Consider the following 25,582-nt stretch of genomic DNA (forward strand, 5'->3'; position numbering starts at 1 on the left):
ACTTGTTTCTATAGTTCCTCAAACCACATCCTGCCTGGGGACTTGCACTTGAAGCTGGGGACGGAATTCCTTCCCAGGTACTTTCCACTCCACAGATCACCTTCAGAACTTCAGCAATAGTAAACTCAAATTCACAGTGAATTAAATTGCCTCTCTGATATCAAGCCCTGGAAGCAGTTGTGTTTCTGCTGTCTCTTCAGTAAGTAAGCATTTTGGCTCCACTGAGAATATTTTCTGTTGTGAATGTGAAAGTTGCTTCCATCTCAGGGGCAGCACTGCCTTTATTTCTCACTTTTTTCCAAGATTTCTAATCCAAGGCTGAATGTTGCAGAGAGAAGATAACGTTCAGAGCCAAGGTGTTGTCTTTGGTCTTGATTTAGGTTCAGACAGACTTAACATGATGATTTCTATCAGAGTGAAATAAGCAAAGCACAAAATCAGGCACTTCTCTTTGTTCTGCATTTAATTCATTGTGTTTACTTTCAAGTAATTTAAAAAGAAAAAGGGAAGAAGACAGGAAAGGAGGGAGAAAAGCGTGGAAGGAGGGAGGGAGGGAGGGAGGAAGGGAAGGAAGGGGAGGGAGGGAGGGAGGGAGGAAGGAAGGGAAGAAGGGAGGAAGGGAGGAAGGGAGGGAAGGCTAGAAAGAAAAAAATAGTAATAATGATAACTGAATTTAGTTTTTACATGGAGCCTGGCACATTGTGATGTTCCTCTGACTTTTTAAAGAGCATTTCTATTTCACTTTCTGTCACTTAAGAGGCTAAATATTATTCTGATATTATATTTTATGAGTGGCAGCAGAAAACAATGAAAATATTTTTAAAATTTGGCAAAACCCATGCAAACCATTACTGAAATCATGCATTGCCTTGGTCAGTGGAAATGCAGCCTGTTGATGAGCATTTGGTTTTTAGGCATTTGTGAAGCTGGGATGATGACCTCCCTCCCCCCCATTCTTAAGAGTAAAGAGCTTGGCTTTTATTGGTAGAGCTGCGAGGGACTGAAAAACATCGACAAAGGCTCTCTGCCTAACCAAACTTTAGACAGGCTCCCGAACCTTCTCCTAGGCCCACCTGTGCACTTGTAAATTCCAGTTTTAGCAAAAACCCTGCTAAGTCAGTTTAACCGGAACCCTGTACCCTAGATATTGATCACCGTCAGCATCTCACCCTCCCCCCCCCAGGTGGTGGCTGATTGCCCTGGCCTGTCTTTAGCAAAGAATCCTGTTAGGTGGGTTTAGCCAGAATCCCCTTTACTTCTGATATTTCTTCTTAGTCATTTCCCATCCACTGACCCTCACCCTACCCTACTCCTTACTCTAAATTCCCTCTTGCCCATGCAGTGTTTGGAGTGGGCCCCAACTCTCTCCCACTGTCCAGTCCTGCTGCAGCGTCCCCTCTGTCTGTTGCAGTGATCCTGGATAAGGTCTGCCTTACCGTCTTTGACAAGTGTGTTGCTGGATATTTTTTTCTTTAACAACATAGGGGGCACCTTTAGTTTTGTAGGCACAAATTTAAGACTGGCTGTCCATGGGCAGCATCTGGTTTTCAGAAATGTTTTGTTTTGCTATTACTGCGTTTTGAAATGGAATTGGTTGCCAACACTTAAAATTAAGAGCTATCATGTAAAATCCAGATTTTTCATTTTCTTGAAAAAAAAAAATCTAAAGAAATGACAATATGAGGAAGACAGGGACTCGCTGATGCATGTTAGGGGCTGGGCATGCCATCATGGACTGGGCAGGCTGTCCCTTGCTCCACCTAGTGCCTCTGCAGCTGGCTTCTCTGGCTGTTCTCTACCGGGAGGTGTTTGCAATTCCTTCATTATGGTTTACTAAGTAGTAGTTAGAACTTCATGGGGTTACCATGTTTCTAAGGATACTTCTGCAGTCACTGTTCTTAACTCTGTGAACTTATAAGGATTTGGGAACTCATAAGAAAAGGGGGAATTATTATGTATAATCTTAAAGGAATTTAGATTGACATTCTGATTCTTACTATGCCAATTCATATAGATTTCATGGGATTCTGGGATTCGTGCTTAATTGTACGCATGATTCTGACTAGATCTGTGAATAAAGTGGTTTGTTTTTTTTTATTAGTGATGTGATTTAGTTATATCTCAAGAAGGTAACTCGCTCAGATGTAATTAAATCACTGAAAAATGAAAATGCTGACATTTTGGAAAAGTAGCTTTTGGTCAAAGAATGTATACTATGAGAGAAGGAGCCTATGCTTTTTTAAGTAGAAAAAGAAACAGATAAAACTTCAGCTAAGTACCTGAAAACATAGTCTAATATTTGAATTTATCTTTACTTTGGCTGAATTAAAAAGCAAGTAAATAAATAAAAGTGAGTAATGTCTACCCGAGTCCAAATATTTCTGCCTGTAAAGTACAACTTGTCTCTGGAAGTAGTCTATGGTCGCTACTTCTCTTTTCAATAAGGAAATTATAATAGTGACTTTTGTTTAATGAAAATTGTGTTAGATTACCTTATTTCAAGGCTCTTAACTATTTGCTTGGTTTGGTTTTAAGACTGTATACCTTAAAGTTTAATTAATACAATGACTGAAAAATGTTTGCCTTTAAGAGGATAAGATTAAAATAATTTGTTCACCTTGAACCTTAAGAAGGAAAGGTGAATGCAAACTAAATGAATTACGTTGGAAGGATTAAGTTAAAAATTGAACACTTAAAGAAGTTTGAGGTAAACTTTTGACTTATTTGGGGTTCATAGGAAAGTTAGGCAATCATTCCAGTTTTTTAAAGCAGAAAAAAATCCTCTATATGTCTGAATATAATGTGAACCTGAGATATGGGTATTTTTCTATTTTCCCAATGAGAAGTTTTGACTATATAAAACCTTTAGATATTCAGATAAAATGGTCAAATGTTTAGTTACATTTTTATGTATTAATTTACCTCCTCACATGTAGTTTAAAATCACATATTACATAAAGTATTAATTTAGAAATATTACTTTTCCCCACCCTTACAGTTCATTAACTAATTATTCAAATTCTTCATATGTGATCTGTCACTAGTGTCTTCGGCCAAAGTAAAGACAGATTTGTCACTGTTTTGAGTCATCTCACCCAGTTTTATAGCATATATCACTTCTGCCTAAACTTTTTTGAGATTCAGTACTTTTCTGATTCAAACATGATTCTGTCATTTTAAACCATATGCCACAAACTACAGGCACCATAATAGTGGTACCAAATAGGGGGGCATTTGAAATTTTTTTTCCTATAGGTGAATACTTTTGAACTCCAGCATATTTTGAACACCCAAAATAGTGTTCTTTAAAGTTATCTTAATAGGCTTTTGCACAATCCTGTCCAACATTTGCAATTTTAAGAAATAATGATTAAATCTGTTTGGAATTGTTATTTAAAAAACAGATTTGCAGATTATATCTATAAGCATTTAAAACTAGTAATGATGGAGGATTTTTTAGCCTAATGTGTTTTCTCCAAACAAACCTTTGTTTTACATAATAAAGTAATACAGAGATTTAGATAAGGACTTGACTATGAGGGGACTCACTCCTTTTTGAGAAATATTCTTAGAGGAAGAAAAAAATCTGCCTCATGTTTGAACATATATGATACTGTCTTTCTTCTCTCTTTCAAGGTTATTCCTTAAATTTTTACTAAAGTGCAATAGGATGTAAAAAAGTAGGTAACCCGGAGAGGGGAGGCATCTTATTTAATGGCAAGTCATGGTGATGTTATTAATCTTGTGACTCTCTTATCCTGGTGTATATTGCAGTCATTAAAATATCAATTTCTTAAAGAAATATTTCTGTAACAAAGATAGCAAGTGAGTAGATAGAAGGATATGCTATTTGTTAGACATTTTCTGTGATTGTTTTCATAGTTGTGTAATAGCAGTTATGTGGATTTTTATTAGGATGTTGTAGTTAGTTTGGCAGGAGATGTTGTCCTTATCATTTCCTGATGACCATGAACTATAGAGACCATTAACGGCAAAGTACAGAAGATGAAAACAGCTGGTGTGTTTATAACATAGGGTCATGAAGGAGATGATAGAGCTTGGAAATGTGAGAGGATTTAGAGTTTATAATGGCCAGTGGTTCCTCTCTTGGCTATTCCATAAAATGCCCACTTTTAAGAATTTAAGATAATTAAAGTGGCAAATATTATTACTTTCATATCACCTATGCAAAAAAAAATCTATTATTCTAACATTTTGCAGGAAAAGATAACTTACTTTTACTTTGGGGCTTCCAGTTTTGTATAAAAAAAAGCCTATGTCATTAATTTACCAAAAATGTGATAAAACAGTGCTACATATATTAGCAATAAATTATACCAAGGAAAAGAATGATAATTATCACTTTTATCTCTTAACAGTGGAAAGAGTGGAACGAGAAAACCTTTCAGACTATTGTGTTCTGGGCCAGCGTCCAATGCATTTACCAAATATGAATCAGCTGGCATCCTTGGGGAAAACCAACGAACAGTCTCCTCATAGCCAAATCCACCACAGTACTCCAATCCGAAACCAAGTGCCCGCGTTACAACCCATCATGAGCCCTGGGCTTCTTTCTCCCCAGCTTAGTCCACAGCTTGTCAGGCAACAAATAGCCATGGCCCATCTGATAAACCAACAGATTGCTGTTAGCCGGCTCCTGGCTCACCAGCATCCTCAAGCCATCAACCAGCAGTTCCTGAACCATCCGCCCATTCCCAGAGCAGTTAAACCAGAGCCAACCAACTCTTCTGTGGAAGTCTCTCCAGATATCTACCAGCAAGTCAGAGATGAGCTGAAGAGGGCCAGTGTGTCCCAAGCCGTCTTTGCAAGAGTGGCATTCAACCGCACACAGGTACAATTAGCATTGAAGATGATAACTGATGGTTAACGATAATTCTAGGGATGGGATTATGACACATTTTCTTTTTTATTTCATAAAATATTTTTTTATGGATCTCAGAGCACACAGAATTAGATTAATTAATAATGCTTTGTTTATGAACTGCTATCGCGATTGATCCATGCATAGCTATAACTAATTAGTCGATTTCAGCAACGTGATGAACACATCTGAACTCACCAACTCAGGACCCCAAATGTTATCAGTGATTTGGTCTATGTGCTCCTCTCGTCCCTCATCTTCGCATCTGCTTTTCCTCAGATATAACCCTGATCTTGAATTTTGTGGTTATCATTACCTTGTTTTTTGAAAAATAGTTTTAAAACATTTAATGCATGCCCAATCTATTATTACTTTGTTTTTGAACTTTATAAAAAGGGTATCATTATATGCTATAATTTCTGTAATTTATAATCTCTTCAAAATATTCAAGTTAGATTTAAGATATTAATAAAGTGACAGTGGATAACTTATTCATATTTATTGTTCTAGGGGAATCATATGCCAATATAACACTAAATGATGAAAAGATAAACAGTTTAGTTATGTATATCTTTATTTATTGAGGCAGCGCTTATAAGTAAGACAGTCTTTCCCATCAGTGGTTCTTAGACTTCAGTGTGAATGAGCATCAGCTGGAAGGCTGTTAAAACACAGATTGCTGGGCCTCATCCTAGTTTCTGATGCAATAGGTTTGGAGGTGGGGCCCAGAAATTTGCATTTCTCATAAGGTGATGCTGCTGCTGCTGGTCTGGGAGCCATACTTTGAGAACCACTAATCTAACCCTTATTTGAGTAACAAAAACATAAAAGTGCTAATCTTAAGGAGCTAAGGACCTTGTATTGAAGAAAAAAAAAAGTGCCCAAATAACTAAAGGGAAATATGAAGTACAGTGAATAGTACAGGGGAGTGCAGGCAGTGAGTGCAGTGGGTGTTCGTGAGTGGTTGGGGGTAAGGAATACTTGCAGTAGCATGAATATGGTGAGTCTTTAAGAGGACAGTGGGTTTAAGTTTAGCCACCTTACTAAATGCAAGGCAGGAATCTAAGCTCTGTGCAAGTGCAAAAATAAAAGAAGATCACGGGCCAGCACATATGTAAACAACTGACTTGAGTATTAGGTTGCTGGGGAGTTAGACCTTGAAGGATAAGTAAAATTTAACAGGCAGAGATGTAGACAAGGATATTTGAGGCTAAAGGAATTCAAGAGAACGTGTTGAGTTAAAAATATGAGAAGGGTTGGTAGTTGGTAGCAAAGCTAGATAATAAAACTTTGATCTAGAGGAAACAGAAAAAGGTCTTTGGGCCATGCTAAGAACTTTGAACTTTATTTAATAGCCACTGGAAACCATTGAAGATTTTATGTAGGAGTACGTGATCCAATAATCAGAATTGGATTTTAGAAAGATTTCTTTTCCCCACGTGGTAGAAAGAGGGTAGGGCTGTCATTTAGAAGGCTGCTGTGAGTGTCCAGTGGAAATGAGTGGGCTTTCAGAGCTCGGCTGATGGCAATGAAGCAGTTGAAGAGCATTTAGAAGTAAAGTTGACAGAAAATGCACCCACTTGAATGGGCAGAGGAAAGAAGTAAAGATAGTGCCAGGGTGTGAGCCTGGTGAGGATACAGCTGTAATTAGAGAATCAGGGAGGATATTGAAAGAGATGGTTGGGGTTAAGGCAAAGTGACTGTTTTGGATCAGACTGCTTTGACTTTGAGGTGCTGGCAGATTTCTTGACGGAAGATGTGAAGCAATTGTTGAAAATAGGAGCTGGGTGCTAAGAAGAGGGGTCAGGGCTAGAGAAAGAGATTTGAAATTTATATACAGACCCTGGGATTTAAAGATTTGGGGAATGAGGGGAAGAAACCTTCAGCACCACTCCCACCAGGAAGAGAGAAGAGATGCCAGGAGAGATGGGGTTAGCTGGAGCTGGAAGAATGGGGAAGTGGTAGGGAGATGGACAGAAGACGTGAGGAAGGCTTCCAGGAGACTTCTTTATGTGTGGGAGCCTTAGAAGTCTGGAAGGGAGAAGCTTCAAACCATGCCATGAAATTGGGTGGTTGGTTGGTTGGTTGGGTGAGATCTTTGCAAACTTTAAAGTATAATTTCATCAGAGCGGTGATGGCAGGAGTCAGAATTTAGGAGTTATGGAGTGATTAACTGTTGAGGATACAGAAGCAGGGGCTGCCAATGACTGTTTCTGAAATTTGGTGTTGAAAGGGAGGCCAGAAGTGGGTTGACAGTTTGAATGGGACAGGGAGTCAGTTTGAGATAGAAGGGTTTGTGAGGCAGTTTGGGGCCTCAGCTAAAGTTAAACAGCCGCACTAGTGACAGAACCAGCCACTGTGGTTTGGTCACAGTCTTTGGCGATGCTGGAACGATAGGAGTGAGAGTGGGGAAGGAACACAGTGGGATTGTTTGAGGTTTGGTGCTGACAGATTAAGTATGGCAGGAGACCCAGAGAGGTGAAATTTCTTGCTCCCTTGACTCTTAGCAAATTTATACATTCTATTATCGACAGAGTCTGTTTACATCATTTGGAAATGAGTTCGGAGGTTCACAGAGGTCTGCACATGTTCCAAATGTCACTCCATCACTTCTCCTGTGACTCAAAGTCCTCAGGCAGCATTTAGGTGCCCATAGTTATATGGATTGAAGCTATGAAAAACTCTGGTCCTTTTGAGCGAGTCTGTTGAGTCCTGTTGCAAAATACAAAATGGAAGGATGCTTCTTTTAGTTTTGTTTGCAGTTGTGTGTGTGCGCGCACGTGCGCTCATGTGTGTGTTCTTTCACCTATCATTCATGTGCATGAATAGGCATTTCATGGCTAGCCAACATTTTATTGCCTGGTTCTACATACAGCTCCTTTGGCTAACGATAAAGTTGAAAGCATGGTTGTATTACTTTGGATTTAAAACCAAATACAGTATACCTTTTGTCCAAGTAGCATGAAGCATGCGAGAAGACTCACAATGAGGCTGGACAAAAGACAGACCATGCTGGTGTGAGGGAGTGCTGTGCCAAGGCCCAGACTCCTGGGGGTCTGTCTTCTCCTGCACAGTCCTTTTTGTCTATTTTTATGGATTAATGATTTTTCTTTGGCATTGCCATCTTTCAAGTGCCAAGTTATAAAAGGTCTAATTGAAGCATGGAACACATTTTATTTTTTTCCTCCTGCCATTAAATTTGTAAGATGGCTACACCCAGAAAGAAACATTCACTTTCAATCAACATGAGCTGGAGTTCATGGGCCAGCCTTGAGGATATCAAATGGAAACTGCATAGGAATGTATGAGTATTTCCTTTTAAAATTCTGCTTTTAATTTGGGAAAGCTTTTCATCCCTCTGGGATCATAACCTGTTGTGTATAAAGCCCAACCTAATCAAGGTAGATGGTATTGACAGAATGACATAGTTTGAACTTCAGCCGGAGGTCAGCAGGCAGATTGTTTTCGCTGTATATACTGTAGTCACTAACAGCAAGGCTGGACAGCTGGGTTCCACCAGCAGCACTGTTAAGTGGAAAATATGGTGTACTATGCCCTATGAAACCAACCATGGATTTTCCAAATGTTAAGCTTTTTTGAGTGGAATCAGACATTTATGGGTGATATAATAATTTGTCAGCTATAATAGTAAATAAAAATTAACTTTTATAGATGATAACATAAGAGAATTCTTACTCTTTGGACAGAAAGGAACCTCAACATTTTTTTCTCCTCAAAGCAAATAGAATCAGACCCATTATTTTAGATGGACACCTAAGGCCAACATTGGTCTTATACTCAGTTGCTTTACTGATATGTGGCATATCCTCAGTTCACTGAGAATTTTCCAGAAGTGGTTCATGATGTCCATTATTCATTTATTATCAAATTGAATGAAAACCATTTTTTCACCCTACAGTTGTGTTTCCAGATTTGTGCTTAACGGTTGGGCCACGAACAAATCTGGCGATTTGTGTGTGTGTGTGTGTGTGTGTGTGTGTGTGTAGAACAAAATCACATGCACAGCATTCATAAATAATGCTAGCATTGTAAATATATATATATATATATATATATATATATATCAGCATAGTTTTCCATGTTTAATACTACAAGATGAGAAACTCAAATTCATAACCAACAGCATTTGAAATTGTCAGTTCTTCAGAGAGAAACTATTAATTACTTTGTATATTTGATCCATTGCCACTATAAGTATATTGTTTGGTGATATAAACTAACATAATTAAGGAATATAGTTATATTTCTAAGAGGTTGCATTTTAATGTATTTTTATTTTAATCAACATGTGTTTCAAAACCATTGCATACATGTGTTTGATAAAATCATGCCCTGCACACACCTCACAACAAGGTCATGGCTTCTGCTGGAGTTAGAGGCAGACAGCCTTTTACCAATCTTATTATTTTTTCTTATATTTCTATATTGGTTTGTTAATACAAACATATAATGTCTAAGCCAAGAATATAAAAGTAAGTCCCATGTTCTGCGCAAGGGAAACAGCACATTTGAGGCCATGCAATGCTGGGGTATTGAGCCTCCAGCGTGGGTGTGAGGCTGATGTTCTAGATGCAGGGTGCAGCAGAGCATCGCACTGCACCATCAGTAGAAGCCTATTTTTGTCATTGTGACTTTATATGAAATATATGCTTATCTCAAAAATACATAATCACTTTCTTGTTTACAATCTTTAGAAAGAAAAGGTTAGCCCTACTTTTCATGTCTCTGAAGAGTTTTACAACAAATGGGAACCACTGGGACTAGTAAGGTAAAAGCGATGCGGTGCTTTCTGACCTGGTCGTTGATATTCAGGCAATCCTGTGATGTGCACTTAAAGCGTCTAAGCCTTTCTGTTACTGATGCTCCCTCCACCCCGCTCCAGTCCATGCTTTTAGGTCTAAAACCTAATGCCTGTTAGTTGCCTCTTTATTGAAAGGATTCTCTTCAGGCCACTGGATTTTGCTTTGATCACCCTGGCAAAGAGCTGGAAATGCTAAGCCAGTGCCTGGTAGGTGAGGAAGGATGAAAGCCCAGCTCCCCTGCCTCCTAAAGCAGGGTCAACTCTGAAGTGTGACTCCCACTCCAGAGCTCCCTGCAGGATCAGGCTGAGGCTGGGGCCTTGCTTGGGTTTCTCCCTTCCCTATCCTGCTCCTTCTAGTCCCTCGCCAGGTTCCCTGGGAAGCGCTTCTTTAATAACTCACCTGTATCGGAATCTTTACTCAGGATGTGGTTTATCCCGGTGACAGACTGATGCCCTGGCCAGCCTAGTTGACTGTTGGCTATGCCATGGGTTAGAAGCCTGAGTGAAATCTGCCTTTAATTTTTGCCTACTACCTTCACAGATCTAAAGCAAGATGTTATTTTTACCTTAAACAGAGTCCCCTAAATTCAATGGACTGATGCTGATCATAGGATTTACTTATGGATATTAAATGTTGGGGGAGGGGGAGAGAATGAGACAGAAACACACGTCAGTTTTATGTCCCTATGAGATCTTCCAAACTTGACTTCAATGAAAACCATTCTTACTGAGTCTGAATGGTGAGTTACATGATTTATGTGAGTTTAAGAGTAGCTTTGCTCTTTGGCCCTGCCCTATCTCCAGGGCTCTGTCTGTGATGCAAATGGTATTTGTAGAACCAATAATTTCCAGAAGTAATAGGATCAGTGCTCTGTCAGGTTTTATTTTTTATTTTTTTGTTTGTTTATTTTTCTTTAAAATATTACAGATGGCCCTTTTTCTCCCCAATGACCCGTTCTACCCCGTCCCATCCCCCTCCCCAGTCCCTCTCCACACCATTGTCCATGTCCTTGGGTTGTGTATATACGCATATAAATTCTTTGGTTACTCTCTCCCCCTCCACCCACCCTCCCTCCTCCATCTCTCTGACATTCGTCAGTCTGATCCATGCTTCCATGTCATTGAATCTGTTCTGTCCATCAGTTTATTAAGTTCTTTAGATTCCACATATGAGATCATGTGATGTTTGTCTTTCGCTGCCTGGCTTATTTCCCTTAGCATAATTTTCTCCAGATCCATTCATACTGTCCCAAAGGGTACGAGATCCTTCTTCTTTACAGCTGTGTAGTATTCCATGGTGTAAATGTCCCACAGCTTTTTATCCACTCATCTACTGATGGGCACTTGGGCTGTTTCCAGATCTCAGCTATTGTAAACTGCGCTGCTATGAACATAGGGGTACATATATTCTTTCTGATTCGTGTTTCAGGATTCTTAGGATATATTCCTAGGAGTGGAATCACTGGGTCAAACGGCAGCTCCATTTTTAATTTTTTGAGGAACCTCCATACTATTTTCCATAGTGGTAGCACCAGTCTGCATTCCCACCAGCAGTGTACTAGGGTTCCCCTTTCTCCACACCCTCGCCAGCACTTGCCCTTACTGATTTGTTGATGGAGCCATTCTGACAGGTGTGAAGTGGTACCTCATTGTGGTTTTAATTTGCATCTCTGATGATTAGCGACGTTGAGCATTTTCTCATGTGTTTTTTGGCCATCCGTATGTCCTCTTTGGAGAACTGTCTATTCAGGTCTTTTGCCCATTTTTAAATTGGATGGTTTGTCTTCCTCTTGCTGAGTACTATGAGTTCTTCATACACTTTGGAAATTAGCCCCTTATTAGATACATCCTTAGCAAATATGTTTTCCCAGACCTTGGGATTCCTTTGTATTTTGAGGCTGTTTTCTTTTGCTGTGCAGAAGCTTTTTAGTTTGATGTATTCCCATATGTTTATTTTTTCTTTTGTTTCTCTTGCCCTGGGAGATGTATCAATGAAAAAGGTTTTTTTTTTTAATATTTATTTTTTCTTGCTTATATTTCTGAACTTATTTTAGTGCTGGCATACTTTCACTTACTAGACCCATGGACATGAAATAAATTGCTTAGCTATTTACTGTATTTACATCTTTGCATTTTGACAGTTCGATTATGAATCCTAACCTTACATGTTCTTTTACCCCTGTCACTTTATGAGCTTAAGACATTAATCAGAGGCTTATGACAGTATTTTAAAAGACTTAATGTTTCCAGCGAATGGTTGTGGGATATCCACTGACCTATGACAAGTGCAGTTTCATAAAATATGCACAGTGAGTCTTCCTTAATAGATAAATTATTCTGTAATTTATTTAAAAAACCAATGACCGACATATTTATATGTTCAGAAATCCCCCATTTCCTAACATTGTTTCTCCTCTGAGACCTTCCATCTGAGCAATTCTGTTAAATGAAGTAGAGGACACTTTGATCCAAACTAGGCTAAATCCATTGGAATGGACGCCCTGCCACGTGTGAATGGAGCATTACAATGCCTGGAAAGGGCAGTTATTAGCCGTGACCCTCATCCCCTCTCTGCACCACTGTCCCCTTAACCTTGGCAGTAGAGTTCAGGACACATCCTCCTGCAAAGAATCAGCAACGAGATGTTTGCATCAATGTCTTCGTGTGAAATGACATGTATTTTGCTTTTATGCTGTATTGGCACCATGTTTATAGTGCATGTACACTCACATTATTAAGGTTAAAAATGTCTCGGGACTTGCTAAACAGTATATTTTGAAGTGGCACACTTGAGAAGAGATGTGTAGCAGCCCAATGAAAAGTTTAGCAGCCAAAATAGTTGGAAGTCTTGGCTTCAGTGCATTACCAGTTCGTTTTTTGGGTGAGAAACTTCTCTTTTTTAAGTCTTGTGTTTGATTTATACATATTGTTAGCCAAAGATAGGCATGATTTAATTACACATATAGTTTATATTTGTAGAAAATTTGACCTCCAAGATAGTCAGAATTCCTTCTCAGCTGACCTCTGCTCCCAGTCATCATTATTTCTCAGCATCCGATAGAGATACGGCCCTCGGCAAGCCATACAAGAGTAAAACACAATGTGAATCTGCGGGTCTTGACTCCATGGTCCAGTGAGCTGGTTATAAAATGACAAGGGAACCTGTGAGGAAAGGAAGTCCACCCTCTGAAAGATGGGCTGTAAATATGAAATGCCGCGGATCAGGCATGCACATGTTATTGGCTTGGGCAGCAAATAATACACCCTCTTTTGATTTCCACATTAAATTAATAAAGGAGGAAAAGGTGCCCCGCGTGCTTCATAAAACAGGCAGTCTTTCATTTCAGAGTCACTGGCTTGACTTCAGAGATGTAAAGATTATAATAATATTAATACCTTCCAGAATAGCAGTGTCTCCGAGTTATTAGGTGGCTTAAGGATGGCCCTCTAGATAGTGGTCTCACTGTAGTGCCTCCTGTGTATAGAAAGACTACCATTAATTAGCGCTTTCTAGGCCATTTCAGCCAAGAAGCCTGCGGGAGGTCCCGGCTTCGTGCTCTGGGTAAAGAGAAGTTTGAGTCAGAGCTGTCGAACATACACAACTCTCTCCTCAGTCTTCAATCCACTTGGGATAGAAACGTTTATATAAAAGAAAATTTAAAGACTTTCGCCCCCATCTTTCACAAAACTTGTACCAAAGAATTAGAGGAAACAAACATGATTACACTCAGTTCTTTCCTTTCCTTTCATCTCCGACCAGTGTGTGAAGTTCTTAAAATTAGTTACAAACTAACTATAGAAAATGCAGGTCTCACCATTTTTACCAAAAAAGACTGCCTTTTGGTGATGGTTTTGTAAACGTTTGTCACTGTTCCCTAACAAGGAGTGACCGACTCATTTCTCACAGATAAGGCGTCTTTGTCTCAGTAAGTTCTTGCTTTCACCTCCAGTGAGTGTCTCGGTGGAGACCTGCGCTGTTAGTGTGAAGGCCTACTGTTTTATTATGTAACTAGTCTCCCCAAATTCAGGGTGATGTTTATAATTCAAGCAGAATTTTTATAGAAGAAATACCAGGAAACACTAGCTTTAGACCCCACTATTTATATACTTTTCGCCATTGCTTATTTAAAGTAATAAAATAAATACACGAGTGTTCTTTTCCTGGCCATTGATTGAAATGATGACCATTTGGCCTGTGGTTAAGTGCATGTTTGTTCAAATAAAGTGAATTAAATTTAAAGGCCAGAAATGCTGTGAGAAAAATATAACTGAATCAATTCGAAAGTCAGTTGGAAATTACAAGGTTTTTAAAATTTTATCTACAATTTAAAATTATCACTGTAGACTATAGCATTTACTTTCAAACTTCTCTGAGTGCAACACCCAGTAACAAATACTTTTTATCTCATGAGCTGGTACACACACTCTCACACATGTGACCATACCTGCGTATTGTACCTCTGTCTTGAACTCTATCTCATTTCCACCTATATCTTTAGTTGTATATTTATAAAGCAAAGCCTTCCTGAAAGAAAAAAAAAAATCTTCATGAAACAGTACTTGTACCATGTATGGAACACTTTGGTAATTTCTAATCTATCTAATTGCATTTCGTTATTAAAATGTTAATTATGATGTGCTAAATTAATTTTATCATCCACTAATAATAATGGTCCATGTTTAAGCAATGGTGCAAATTAAGACTTAATTTTAAATGATACAAAGTTACTTAGGGAGGAAAACTTGTTTTACTTTTCTGAAGCATAAAATGAATATCTTAGTTTAAGTACTATCCTGAATATCCATATGTTTATTTCGCTTAATATAATTTATTCAATTTTCCTTTACATTCTCCTTTATCCCAAATAGTTTTAATTATCCTACTTCCTAAAATGTATTCTTTGTATTTTCTTCCTTCTGTATTCAGGAAGAAACCTAGCAAAATATAATTGGAGGGCATTGACTATAAGAACTGTACTTTGATGTTAGTTCTGTATTTATCCATTCTTTTAACAAATATTTATTAAGCATTCAGAGAGTTTGCTAGGCATTATAATGATAACTAATATTTATTGAACATTTAACATTTATTGGGTACAGTTATAAGCTCTCTAGGGAACCCTATGAGTGAAGTACATTATTATCTTAATTTTACATGTGAGAAAACTGCCATATGAAGGTTAATTAATCCATGTCCAGTTGGAGCCCAGTTTTGAACCCAGCAATTCTGGCTTCAGAACTCACACTCATAGCCACTTTATTCTCAGTTCTTTCTGCTGGCATAGAGCAGAAGATGAAGCACACAATCCCTCCTTTAGGGAGTCAAATGCAAGGAGTAAACAGACTTTCAAAGCAGTAATCCCACTGTGGTGTAAGTAGTACTGTGATGTGTCACATGAGTTGGTGAGAACAGATGCTTTTGATCCTGGAGGTGATTGAAGTTAATGCAGAAATATTTCAGTAGGAAAAACTAATATTTTATAACCATTTCAGGACAGAGTCAACATGTATATTAACAGACTGCTTTACCTCTTATACCTGAATGCACTTGATACAATTGAGATATAAATGTTCAATAAATGTATGCTTTTGGTTTGTCTTTTATTTCAGAAAGTACTATTTTTGCCAATGATTTGATAAAGTAGCCCAAACGAGTAAATTTGGGGGGCACTTTGCCAACAGTTGTTTCAGAGAATGCTCATGGGATAACCAGGCCCAGAGCCTTGTGAATGCAATAGTCCTGCACCAGGAACTTGAGGTGTTAGTAGCAACCATGGGTGTGCGCAGAGCCAGGGCACCACTGGTAAAATGTTTCCAAGGGGAACCTGTTCAGTTCTCTATTTGCTTTTGCTTTTTGGTGCTAATTTGTTTAGAAAATTGTGACTTAGCTTGTATGTGGCCCCCCCATTCCAGTACCTAAGACTTTCTAAAGCCAAGGAGAGAACTGCTTATCTAATTGCACCTGTTATTGCATAGCGTAGATAAGTGAAAATTAGCCAAGTTCTCAGGAATCTCCATTAGGTCCAAGTCCTCCATTGTGTGTGGTCAAGTGTGGCTTGGACAGGGGTTTGACGTTGAAAAAGCGCAGACTGTTTGGTTGTACCCACTCACTTTGCATTGCATGCTTTCTGTGTTCTGCTATATTAGAGGGCACAAGCAAAGTTTTATTATATACACTGGAAAGATAGCTGTCTGTGAGGGAAACGTTTCACTTAATAAATTGCAGACTTAGGGTACATGGAATGTGTGTCCTAAAGTGGAGTTAGCATGGCCCAAATTTCAGTTTCCATTATCTTATTGTTTTCAGTAGGTTGAATAAAAAGATCTTGAGAATAACGGGAATTGGGTTTTTAATATGTGGTCTATCAGGACCTGCTGCTGAGGCTGTTCAGCAAGATAGGACTCCCAATTCTTGGAAAAATAAAAATTATGGGCTTGGTGCCTTCTTGGTGCCTTATATTCCTGTGTATCTCCCAACTAGCCACTGTGCACAAAATGTACAGATTCTGCTCCCAAGGAGTTTACAGTTTGATGGAATGAAGCACAATGCATAAGACGAAAGGGTCATAAATGCAAGAGAACTGGTCAGCCCTTTTCCTATAAAGGAGGCAGAAAGTATTGCCAACTGCAGTGTATATACGTGTACACATAATACATAGTGTTTTAGTGCATTATAGGATACATCTCAGCAGCAACAACGTTATCTGCAAATGTTATTCTTGTATGTGCATTTATATTTGCAAAGTACATTAATTCCCTTCAGATGCTCAGTTCTGTCCACCCCCATCCTACAAAAATGCTGTATGCATAGGCTGTCTTTCCTAATAAAGAAATATTATAATAAAAGAGAGGTTTTATTAAACTAATGCAATAACGACATTTTCTTTGAGGGTTTAACACATCATTTTTAATAATAAAAATCAAATTGTCATTGTTGTGCCCTGTAAACCTTTTATTCAAATCAGACTAAATACGCTGGCTTCGTGGCTAAGCGGTGCTCTGGGGGAGGGGTTAGGGAGGGGGGAGTATTTTTAGCATCACACAAATGAATTTCAGCAGTCAGGTTCTCGTAGGGGGGTGTAGATTATGAATATGGGGCCCAGGGAAACCTGTTTATGTTCGTGAGCAGAGGGGAAAATGCCCCTTAGGAGCGTCTAGAAGGAAATGAGATTGGAGACTAGGAGAGAGCCGATTCTGTTGGGCGGCTTTCAGAATGTAGGATGTCAATACTTTCAACAGCCACGCAGCTGATCTCCCCGCTTCAATGAGCTGTGCATTAACAACCAAAATTTAGGAGTTACTTTGTATGATTAGGCCTGGATTTTGGGGTTACCTGGTCTTCTTAAGAGGATACCAGTTTTTGGCTGTCATGTCAGATGGAACCAGAAATTTCAGAATTGTGTGAAAAGTAAGGCTAACAAATCCATGAAAAGGGGCGGCGAAACGTGAGGAGGTCCTTTGGAAGGACTTTTTTTTTTTTTTGTATTTCAAGAGAAGTGTGATAGGTTATGCTCAGAGGCAGGGTGCAGGGTTGGCTCACATGAATGCCAAAGCCCCTGCCACCTTTGATCCTCTATAATTTTAATCTGTGGGGGTCTATGTGCCTTTCAACCTTGCTTATTGGTTATGACATCATTTGTTAAAAGCAGTATAAAATTATGAACTAAAACAGTATATTTTCAGACTCACCACTGCATAAGCTAGGGCTCCCAAATAAATGCTTCAGCTCATACATCCTTAAAGAGATGTAACTTGATTTCTGAAGAGAGCCATCATTAAACAGCTTATATACTTTGTTCATACATCCAATAGTTAAGAATTAAAATATATTAGGAGGAGATAGGGCTTTTTTTGTAAAATACCCAGTCTAAAAGTTTCTAAAAAAGTGTCAAGCACACAGCCTTACTTTTAGCACAGCAATCACATAAGCTTGGGGTTTATATGACATTCTAATATCTCCCTTTGTTTAGGTTGGAACCCAACACTTTCAAACTAGTTGATTTATATGACAGCTGAGTATCTTTTTGTGTCGAGTTACTTTAAAGGTATATATTATAATAAGTATATGAACACCACAAGTTATCCTTTATCCCTGTGACTTCATCTACCACAAACAGGGATGAAAACAGTCTCTGGCTAGTTTGAGTTTTTTCCCAAAGCAAAGCACTGGGGTTTGGCTGGGCCAGTTTGCTCAGTACACACCTGGTGTATATCACTTTAAAAAATAAATTATGCCTCATTAAATTACAATTAAATGGAATCATGATCATTTGTTTTTCTGGAAGGAAGATGTTTTGCATATTGAAAGCCTAATTTGTTGCAGGTGACAAAAAGGCTGAACAGATTATCTAATATCACTTCATTTTGGGGGTAATGTTTGCTAGTTAGTTTGTGTATACTCCAGTAGTTCAGAATGGCATTAATGCAGGCTGCATGATTTTCACTTCAAAATGCCTCCTACCACTTGATCAGTGGTGTTCTCTTCTGATGAAACAGAAACTTCTCTTGGTATCATGTTCTTTTCTTTAAATGTCCTGGTGCTGCCCAGTTCCCCGCTCCCCTCCCCTCGGCCTGGCTCACCACCGTCTCTATGTCCATGTAGTGTGTAGAGTTCAGACGCCAGCCAGGCTCAGCTCCACCCCTTCCTTCCAAGGCATTTTCCCCGAGTCCTCTAGTTGGCAGTACTTTCCCCCTTGTTCAAACCGGGATGGCGGCAGTTCTATCTGGAATTTATGACCCTTGTCATCTTTAATGTTGTGCTTCTATAAACCCTCATATAGTAAACTGCTTGGCAGCAGAATCTGTGTCTTAATCTCTTCTTTCCTTTCTGAGCTTTGTATTAAGTCACAAATAAGAAATGAATTAATAGGCTGACCTCTCATTCTTTGGTAATAGGTGTATTGAATTTGGGGGTTCTCCAGAGAGTCAATGGGAGAGATAGCCCAATCCCAGAGAATTATCAAAGGTGTGAGAGTTATGAAGAAAAGAATCAGTTAAAATTGAGTTAGTAATGACCTTCACTGTTGCCGTGGGTCCCGGAATGGCCTGGGGGTGCGGTCTGCAGGGGCTCATGCTCAGTGTTCCCAAACCCTGGCCCAGGTTTGGGTTCTCTTATGGCTGTCTTCAAGGATTAAGGACAGTTTCTCATCTGTCCCAGGCAAGGCCTCAAGGGCTAGTGCAGAAACTTAGAAGTAAACTTTATAGAGCCATTCATGGTAATGTTTCCCAAACATTTATGAGTATTAGCATGTATTTTGCACACTAACAATTTGGGGAAAATTTTGTGAATTGGTTAAAGAAATATGGAAATCATAATCATTTAAATAAAAAAGCTCATCGACAGAAATTGCAAATTCAGAAACCATAAGGTCATTTAATTTGTTACAAATAAATATTATTTAAAATACTAGAAGTAATAACTGCATTAATTTTTTTATTTTAAAAATTAGCCTGAATGTTTTGTCTGTGAAGATAACCAATATGAGCAACCAAGCTAGAAGGTATTACATTAGCTCCTATTTTGTGTTTTGAATTATTTCGTTCTTGTCGAATTTTCTGCCAACCTCATATATTCTTTGCTGGTGCTGGAAATACTATGAAGCTCACAAAATCCCCCATTATAAGGCTAGAGAGAAAGCCAGGTTGGGGTTCTTTATCCCCAACTCCCTTCGTTTTTCAGCAGCTGGTAACCCAAGAGCTATTTGTACGTGGTGTCTCTGCTCTGAGCAGATGCTCGTTCCCCTCCTTTCAGTCAACATGTTTCCTGGTCTTACATAACCTCAGCTCACACCAAGGGGGAATTGTCTTAATCTCTCCCTCGAGGAGGCTCTGTTGCGTATGATGAGGAAAATACTTAATGACCACTTTACTCAATACTTGCAATATGTTTTAATATGATTACTGACATGAAAGTTTAATAAGCAATATCCTGGTTAATTTTTTAATTTCCGTCAATTTTCACATTTTCAATATTCATGAACCTTCTATTCATAAAAGTACATCTTTTTTACTTTTATTTTCCAGTGCCCGGGTCCCATGCCACAGTCTCTGTATCTCAGGCTGCATAATGGGAATGTCCAAGTGACATCTCCCGCCTGGCTGGTTGATAATTAAAATGCCAGACAATATAGTGGCAAAGGCCTTAGAAATATTTATGTGTGATAAATGATTAATTTGTGTTCTATTCAAGACGGTTTCAATATTATAAACGTTTACTTATCTTGATAATTAGATGGGGCAATTTGTGGTGTATCTAAGTTATGCCAGAGATTTTCTTCTGATTTTTCTCCTGTGTGATGATTTTCAACAAACTAAACTCACTTAGCATTTGTGAGCCTGCAGAATTTGGAATCTATTTTTAAAAATCCCAGTTTAAATAGCTAAAGCTCATAAATAACCAAAATGAAAAAGGCTCAGCCAAACAACTAAGAATCTTCTTAGGTCTACCCATTAGCCACTTGTTATTGAAAATGTCTGGGGTAAGAAGAATCTGCTTTGGGACCTTGGCTACACAGATGAGACCTTAAGTAAATAACTTAGAACACTGTTCTCATTCTCTGGGGCAATACCAGAACGCAGCGCTGGCTACCTTGTTGGTTTGAGACTTTAGCTTCAATTAGGCAAATGAAACAGAGGCAACAATGTATTCCACCAGCCCTTTAAAATACATATGTTGCGTCTTGTTTACTTCGGACATGATGCTGATGAGCAGTCATTTATAAGAGTGCTTGGCCTTGATTTTCCTTAGAGATGGACTCACTTCCCCGTGAGGTGTCCAACAAGTAAAAAAAATGCAGAGGAAGGAACCCCACAATTGCAAGGTGGAGAAGAAAAGTAAACCAAGGAAAACAAGAAAAGAAAGCACTTTATTCTTCAGAGTGATTTTTTTAATTGATGAGGAATGAATGAACGATTTTTAACCTGGTCTATTAGAACACTAGTGTTTGTTGTTTCACTATTTTGTGTGCAAATTCTTAGCCATACTGTATTCTACAACGTGTGAAAATAATTTCATAGACGTTTACAAACTTTGCTTCTGAGATATCCTAAGTATAATCATAACTAGCATAAAGAATATATCTGGATCTATGTAGACCCTAAAACTCCTCCAGATTTGGAATCTGCAATATATTAAAATGCTTAAATTACTTACGAGAGAGGAGGCGGAGGAGGGGGAGAAGGAGACCAACTTCTTGCTTATGTGCAGAGTTCATCACTAATGAATGCTCAGAAAACAGCAGTCTTAGTGTCTTATTGGTATTGGAGATTAGTATTGATTTTAAATTCACTTCCTTCTTGGAGATTTTTTTTCCTCTCAAAACCAAATTTGTTATTTATACAGGTTGCTTAGCGCAAGTGGAACTAGAACAGCTTAAGGCAGAACAGACTTAGTTTTAGAAAGAGAATCAGTACTTAGATTGTATAACATTTTCTGGGGGACAAATGTGTCACTTGTTGCTTCTGAAAGCATGATAAGAAATCTGGGTTTTCTTAGAATCACTTTTCCAGTAGAGTATTTTTACATATACATCCTTGCATATATGTGTGTTCTTTCCTTGAGCACACACGTGTGCGTGCACACACAGACACACACACAGGTTAAAATTTCTTCTAGCTTCATGGTATGGCATATTTTATTCTCTTTAGTAAAGACATCTCTAATCAAAGTAACGTGACACCCAAGCTGCAGAACTATGTGATGACATGCATACCGCTTGTAGGTTCCTCATAGTAAAATTGCCTTACATGCTGTTCTGAATGGTGATTACCTTGGAGTACTGATAACTGTGGGATGCACATTCCTGTAAGTGGCATTTGCTTCACTATTTTATAATGCATTACTTTTATGTTCAAAGATTGCCTAACTTATCTGGAAGATTTCTGGCCTAGTGGGAGATGACATATTCCTCTTGCATCCAATGCCTTTTAAAGTTAAGCCACATATTACAAACCTGATAGTGTTTCCTTTGCACAAATATTCCCCTCAGTGGAAATGTCCTTGACATCTACTTTTCATGATTTGGGGTTGCCCCATCTATTAGAAGTCACATAGTTTAACATCTCCCTTCTTTCTGGGGTATGATCCTGGGTCCTGATCTCATACTGTCCTAAGAATGGATGTTATCTGGGAGTGTAAAGAGATGCCTCTGTGTGATAATCTAACAAGTGTGCAGAATGGAATTGGATCTGCTTTTGCCCAAAGTACTAAAGTGTTCCAGCGTTGGTCTCCAGGCCTTTTCTTATGTCCATACTACTTTTCTCCACTCTTGTCAACTTTTTCCTTCTGTGTGTATGTGAATTCTGTCATCAGAGCACAAAAAAACACTAACTTCCTATTTAAAGCTTTCTATTTGGATAAGTCACACATTCAGAAAGTTTCTGAGGCTACCATGGCATTCTCCAGTTGTGCTCTGGCCCCTCACGGGATGTGACTGCATTTCCATGCCTTTAATGATGGGATTAGAGCTTCCCCCTTGAGGGCATTTCATAAAAATGTTTGGATGCTTTCTGGAACATAAGCAAGGATACTTATTACGTGTGTGGATTGAGAAACTATCAGAGGGTTAACACAAGTTTTAGCCATTTGCTTTGTGTCTTTTTTTTTTTTTTTTTGCTATAAGAAACATCTATATTGAAAACAGTGGCCGGTCACATAGAAATTTAGCCAAACTTTTTTTTTTTTTAAGTCGATGTAAATCTCCCATGCTGTTTAAATGTCGGAACTAAATTTACCAAACTTGGCAGATTTTTAAAGCTGAGCAGGACTGCCAAGTGTTCCCAATTTCAAGCAGAGAGTTCTAACAGTTCCTGAAATACTTGTAGGAGGCACCTGGTGGTAATTGCAGCTTCACAATTCTTTCCCCAGCACCTACCTTGCTAGCTGGCATCTTTGTGCCCCAATGATTATTGCAGCGATGATAAAGTGTCAGAACAGAACGCTCCAAAGTAAGGCGCAGCCCCCGGAAGGAAAGCACATTCCCACCAAACCTTCCTGCTGGAGAAGCCTCAGGAATTAGACTGAGGTTCTTGACATCACAGCCAGCTGGTTACACCAAACAGATAACGGGGGGAGGGCGGAAGACGGGAACCACACACACCAACTGTGTGACTCGGCCTGTTTTTTTCCCATTTAACCAGGGATTGTTGTCCGAGATCCTCCGGAAGGAAGAAGACCCTCGGACAGCCTCTCAGTCTCTCTTGGTAAACCTGAGGGCCATGCAGAATTTCCTCAATCTCCCAGAAGTGGAGCGGGATCGCATCTACCAGGACGAGAGGGAGCGGAGCATGAACCCCAATGTGAGCATGGTCTCGTCGGCCTCCAGCAGTCCCAGCTCCTCCCGAACCCCTCAGGTGAGATATTTGCTCCACTGACTTTTCACTCTTTGCCATGGAAACATCTTGCCTTCATGGATGCTGTGTTTTCCCTCAAAACTAAGAGACAGAATTCAAGGATTTCTTAACCCATTGAACATGGTCAGAGGATATGAAACTCTGACCATGGAAAGTGGGTTGTCCTTTACTATATCATATGCCATTTTTGTCCCATTAGGATCAGAAAGTACCAGTCTTCCACACGTCACAGGAGATTAGGAGCCAGTGGAGGGACCTCCGGGTGGAGGGTACGGCTGCTTAGTTATCAAGGAAGAAGCTAGGGGATTTGTGTGGAAGCTGAGTTTGCATGGCAAGCACACTGCTTTTCCTTAAATTGTATATTTATTTGGATGGGGGTAAGGTAGTTTGGGGCAGAGGACAGATGCATGGTCCAAGCTCTGCTTCATGCAATCTGAGAAAGACAGAATGGGGGGGACCCTGTGTGAGATGGAAACACCATATGCGGCCGCGAGAGCAGAATGACTGGGTCACTCAGTGAGCCCTTAGAGAATGGTTGTGGAAAGGTAAGCCTTCATTATTTTTCTTCCTAGGTTGATCTCCCCAGAACTCTAGGACTGAGCTTTCCGTCCCTCCTTTCTCCACAATTTAAACACATTCTGTTCTCAGTTCCTCCCGCAAAGGCATACATCTAGTCATTCTGTGTGCTTCAAAGATCCTACCTGAAGGCTCAAAGGCTCAAGTCAGTCACGGGTCGTTTTCAATTCAGATCTGAGCCCACTCATTTCCAGCCTACTGCCCTTAAACTTTTACTACTCACAAGATCTATGATACAGCCATCTCATTTCACTGTTGCCAGGATGGTTGCAAGTTCCCTCTGAGTGACAGCTCTCAAGACATTTGTACACATTTGTACAAATCAGAAAAATGGGTACTTTGTAACCAAAGGATTTTTTTGCTCAGTGTTTTTTTGTTTGTTTTTGTTTTTTATGAGTTTGTTTTCTGGTGAGTTCCAAGATTAAGTGTAGAAGCAAAATCTTATCCTAGTAGAAATATTTGAGCTTTTTCAAAAAGATCTGTTTTCTATCACACATCTTAATTTTTTATAATTTTGCACTCTGCAATAGATTTGTAATTGAAGACCATTTTCTATCATGCACAGCCAAATTGTGATACCTACACTTTAGTCTTTAGTGAATTATGAGTTTTAATTACTGTTAAACCAAAATGAGTCTCTTGACTGCTTATGTTGGACAAGTGTAATCAAACTTTTATATAGGTTTTCGGGTTTTTTTTCAATTTTAGGGCATACATATTAAACCATTGAGTTGGGTGAGTTGTTAATTTGCACTAATATTTACTTCTGTTCAATTGGCCAAAATTCTTGCCACTTTTGAAGTTCATTAAACCATTGCAGGAGAGTCCAGCCATGCTTCCTGGCTGTTTAACCAGACACCTCTCCACAGAAAGTCACTTCTACTTCTTAGAAAATCTCTCAGGCCTGTGTGCTTTGTGTTCTGCTCCTTCATAATATTTTTCTAGCAAGATAATTTAGGCATCTTTTCAAAGACCTGATAGCTTTCAGAACTAGACCAAATTACAAGCCACACCGGGTCAAGATTTTGCTTTTTTCAGTAGCACAGAATACCATCTAGAAAATTCCTAGGCACAGGTGCCCTTTCAGGACAAGTATAATGGAAAAATTAATCATTTAATTTCAAAGTTTTAAGATTTTGAGAAAATCATTTTATATTTATTTTTTATAAATGTTTTTGAGAATACAGCCTTGGCACAGGTATTTCACATTCTCTGGAACACTCTTGTTTTTCTGTTGGTTAAACATTGAGAAAGGGGAAGTTATTAAAGTCTTTTAAAACACTCATGATTACCTACTTACTCAAAATTCTCTACAGACATCTCAGTAGTAAAGATCCATAGCTGAGTAAAGCTTTCACATGAGAACAAATATCAGAGGAATACCCACTGATTCAGCCTTTTAGTTGGAGTCAGCGATGTAGGGCACAGGGGCAGCCTTATATAGGTGCATGGAGATTATTTTCCAGACCCCTCAGCACTCTTTTATCAGCTTAAAACAAATTGAAGAAATTTCAGATTTAAATTTGAACCTCCAGAGTCTCTTCTCATAAAATGCTTCAATTGGCCAGTATTCCTTGAAGCACTTAATAATAACAAACAATACTAGGGTAAGAGTGATCACTTACTGAGCATCGACTGTGTACCAGGCATTGTGAGCATTTTGCATGAATTGGATCTTCACCATTTTGCATTGTTGTCCCCATTTTACGGATGAGGAAACTGAGGTGTAGATGGATTAAATACCTTGTATAAGGTTAGATTGCTGGGCGGTAGAGCTAGGATTTCAATTCTGGTTATTCTAAGTCCAAAGCCTGGACTCCTAACCATGTATTTGATTGCCTCGAGGGCTTTCCTTTTAGCCCCCGGGTTTTTAGAGAAGATTTGATCAGTCTGGTGAGGTGAGATAGGCAGTGAGGCTAATAAAAACCTGAGCTGAGAAAAGCAGAAATAAT

At 39.0% G+C, this 25,582-nt stretch overlaps 1 protein-coding gene across 2 annotated transcripts in view; it reads left to right on the forward strand.

Moving 5' to 3' along the window:
- SATB2 (SATB homeobox 2) overlaps nucleotides 1-25,582 on the forward strand; it is a 177,296-nt gene that overhangs the window by 99,792 nt on the left and 51,922 nt on the right. For both annotated transcript variants that reach the window (XM_081142484.1, XM_081142483.1), the window contains 2 exons: nucleotides 4,380-4,852; nucleotides 22,842-23,054. In XM_081142484.1, coding sequence (XP_080998610.1) covers nucleotides 4,380-4,852; nucleotides 22,842-23,054 — 686 coding nt within the window. The remainder of the gene's footprint in view (nucleotides 1-4,379; nucleotides 4,853-22,841; nucleotides 23,055-25,582) is intronic.

The sequence above is a fragment of the Miniopterus schreibersii genome, assembly GCF_964146895.1.
Source record: "Miniopterus schreibersii genome assembly, chromosome: 7".
Lineage (NCBI taxonomy): Eukaryota > Metazoa > Chordata > Mammalia > Chiroptera > Miniopteridae > Miniopterus > Miniopterus schreibersii.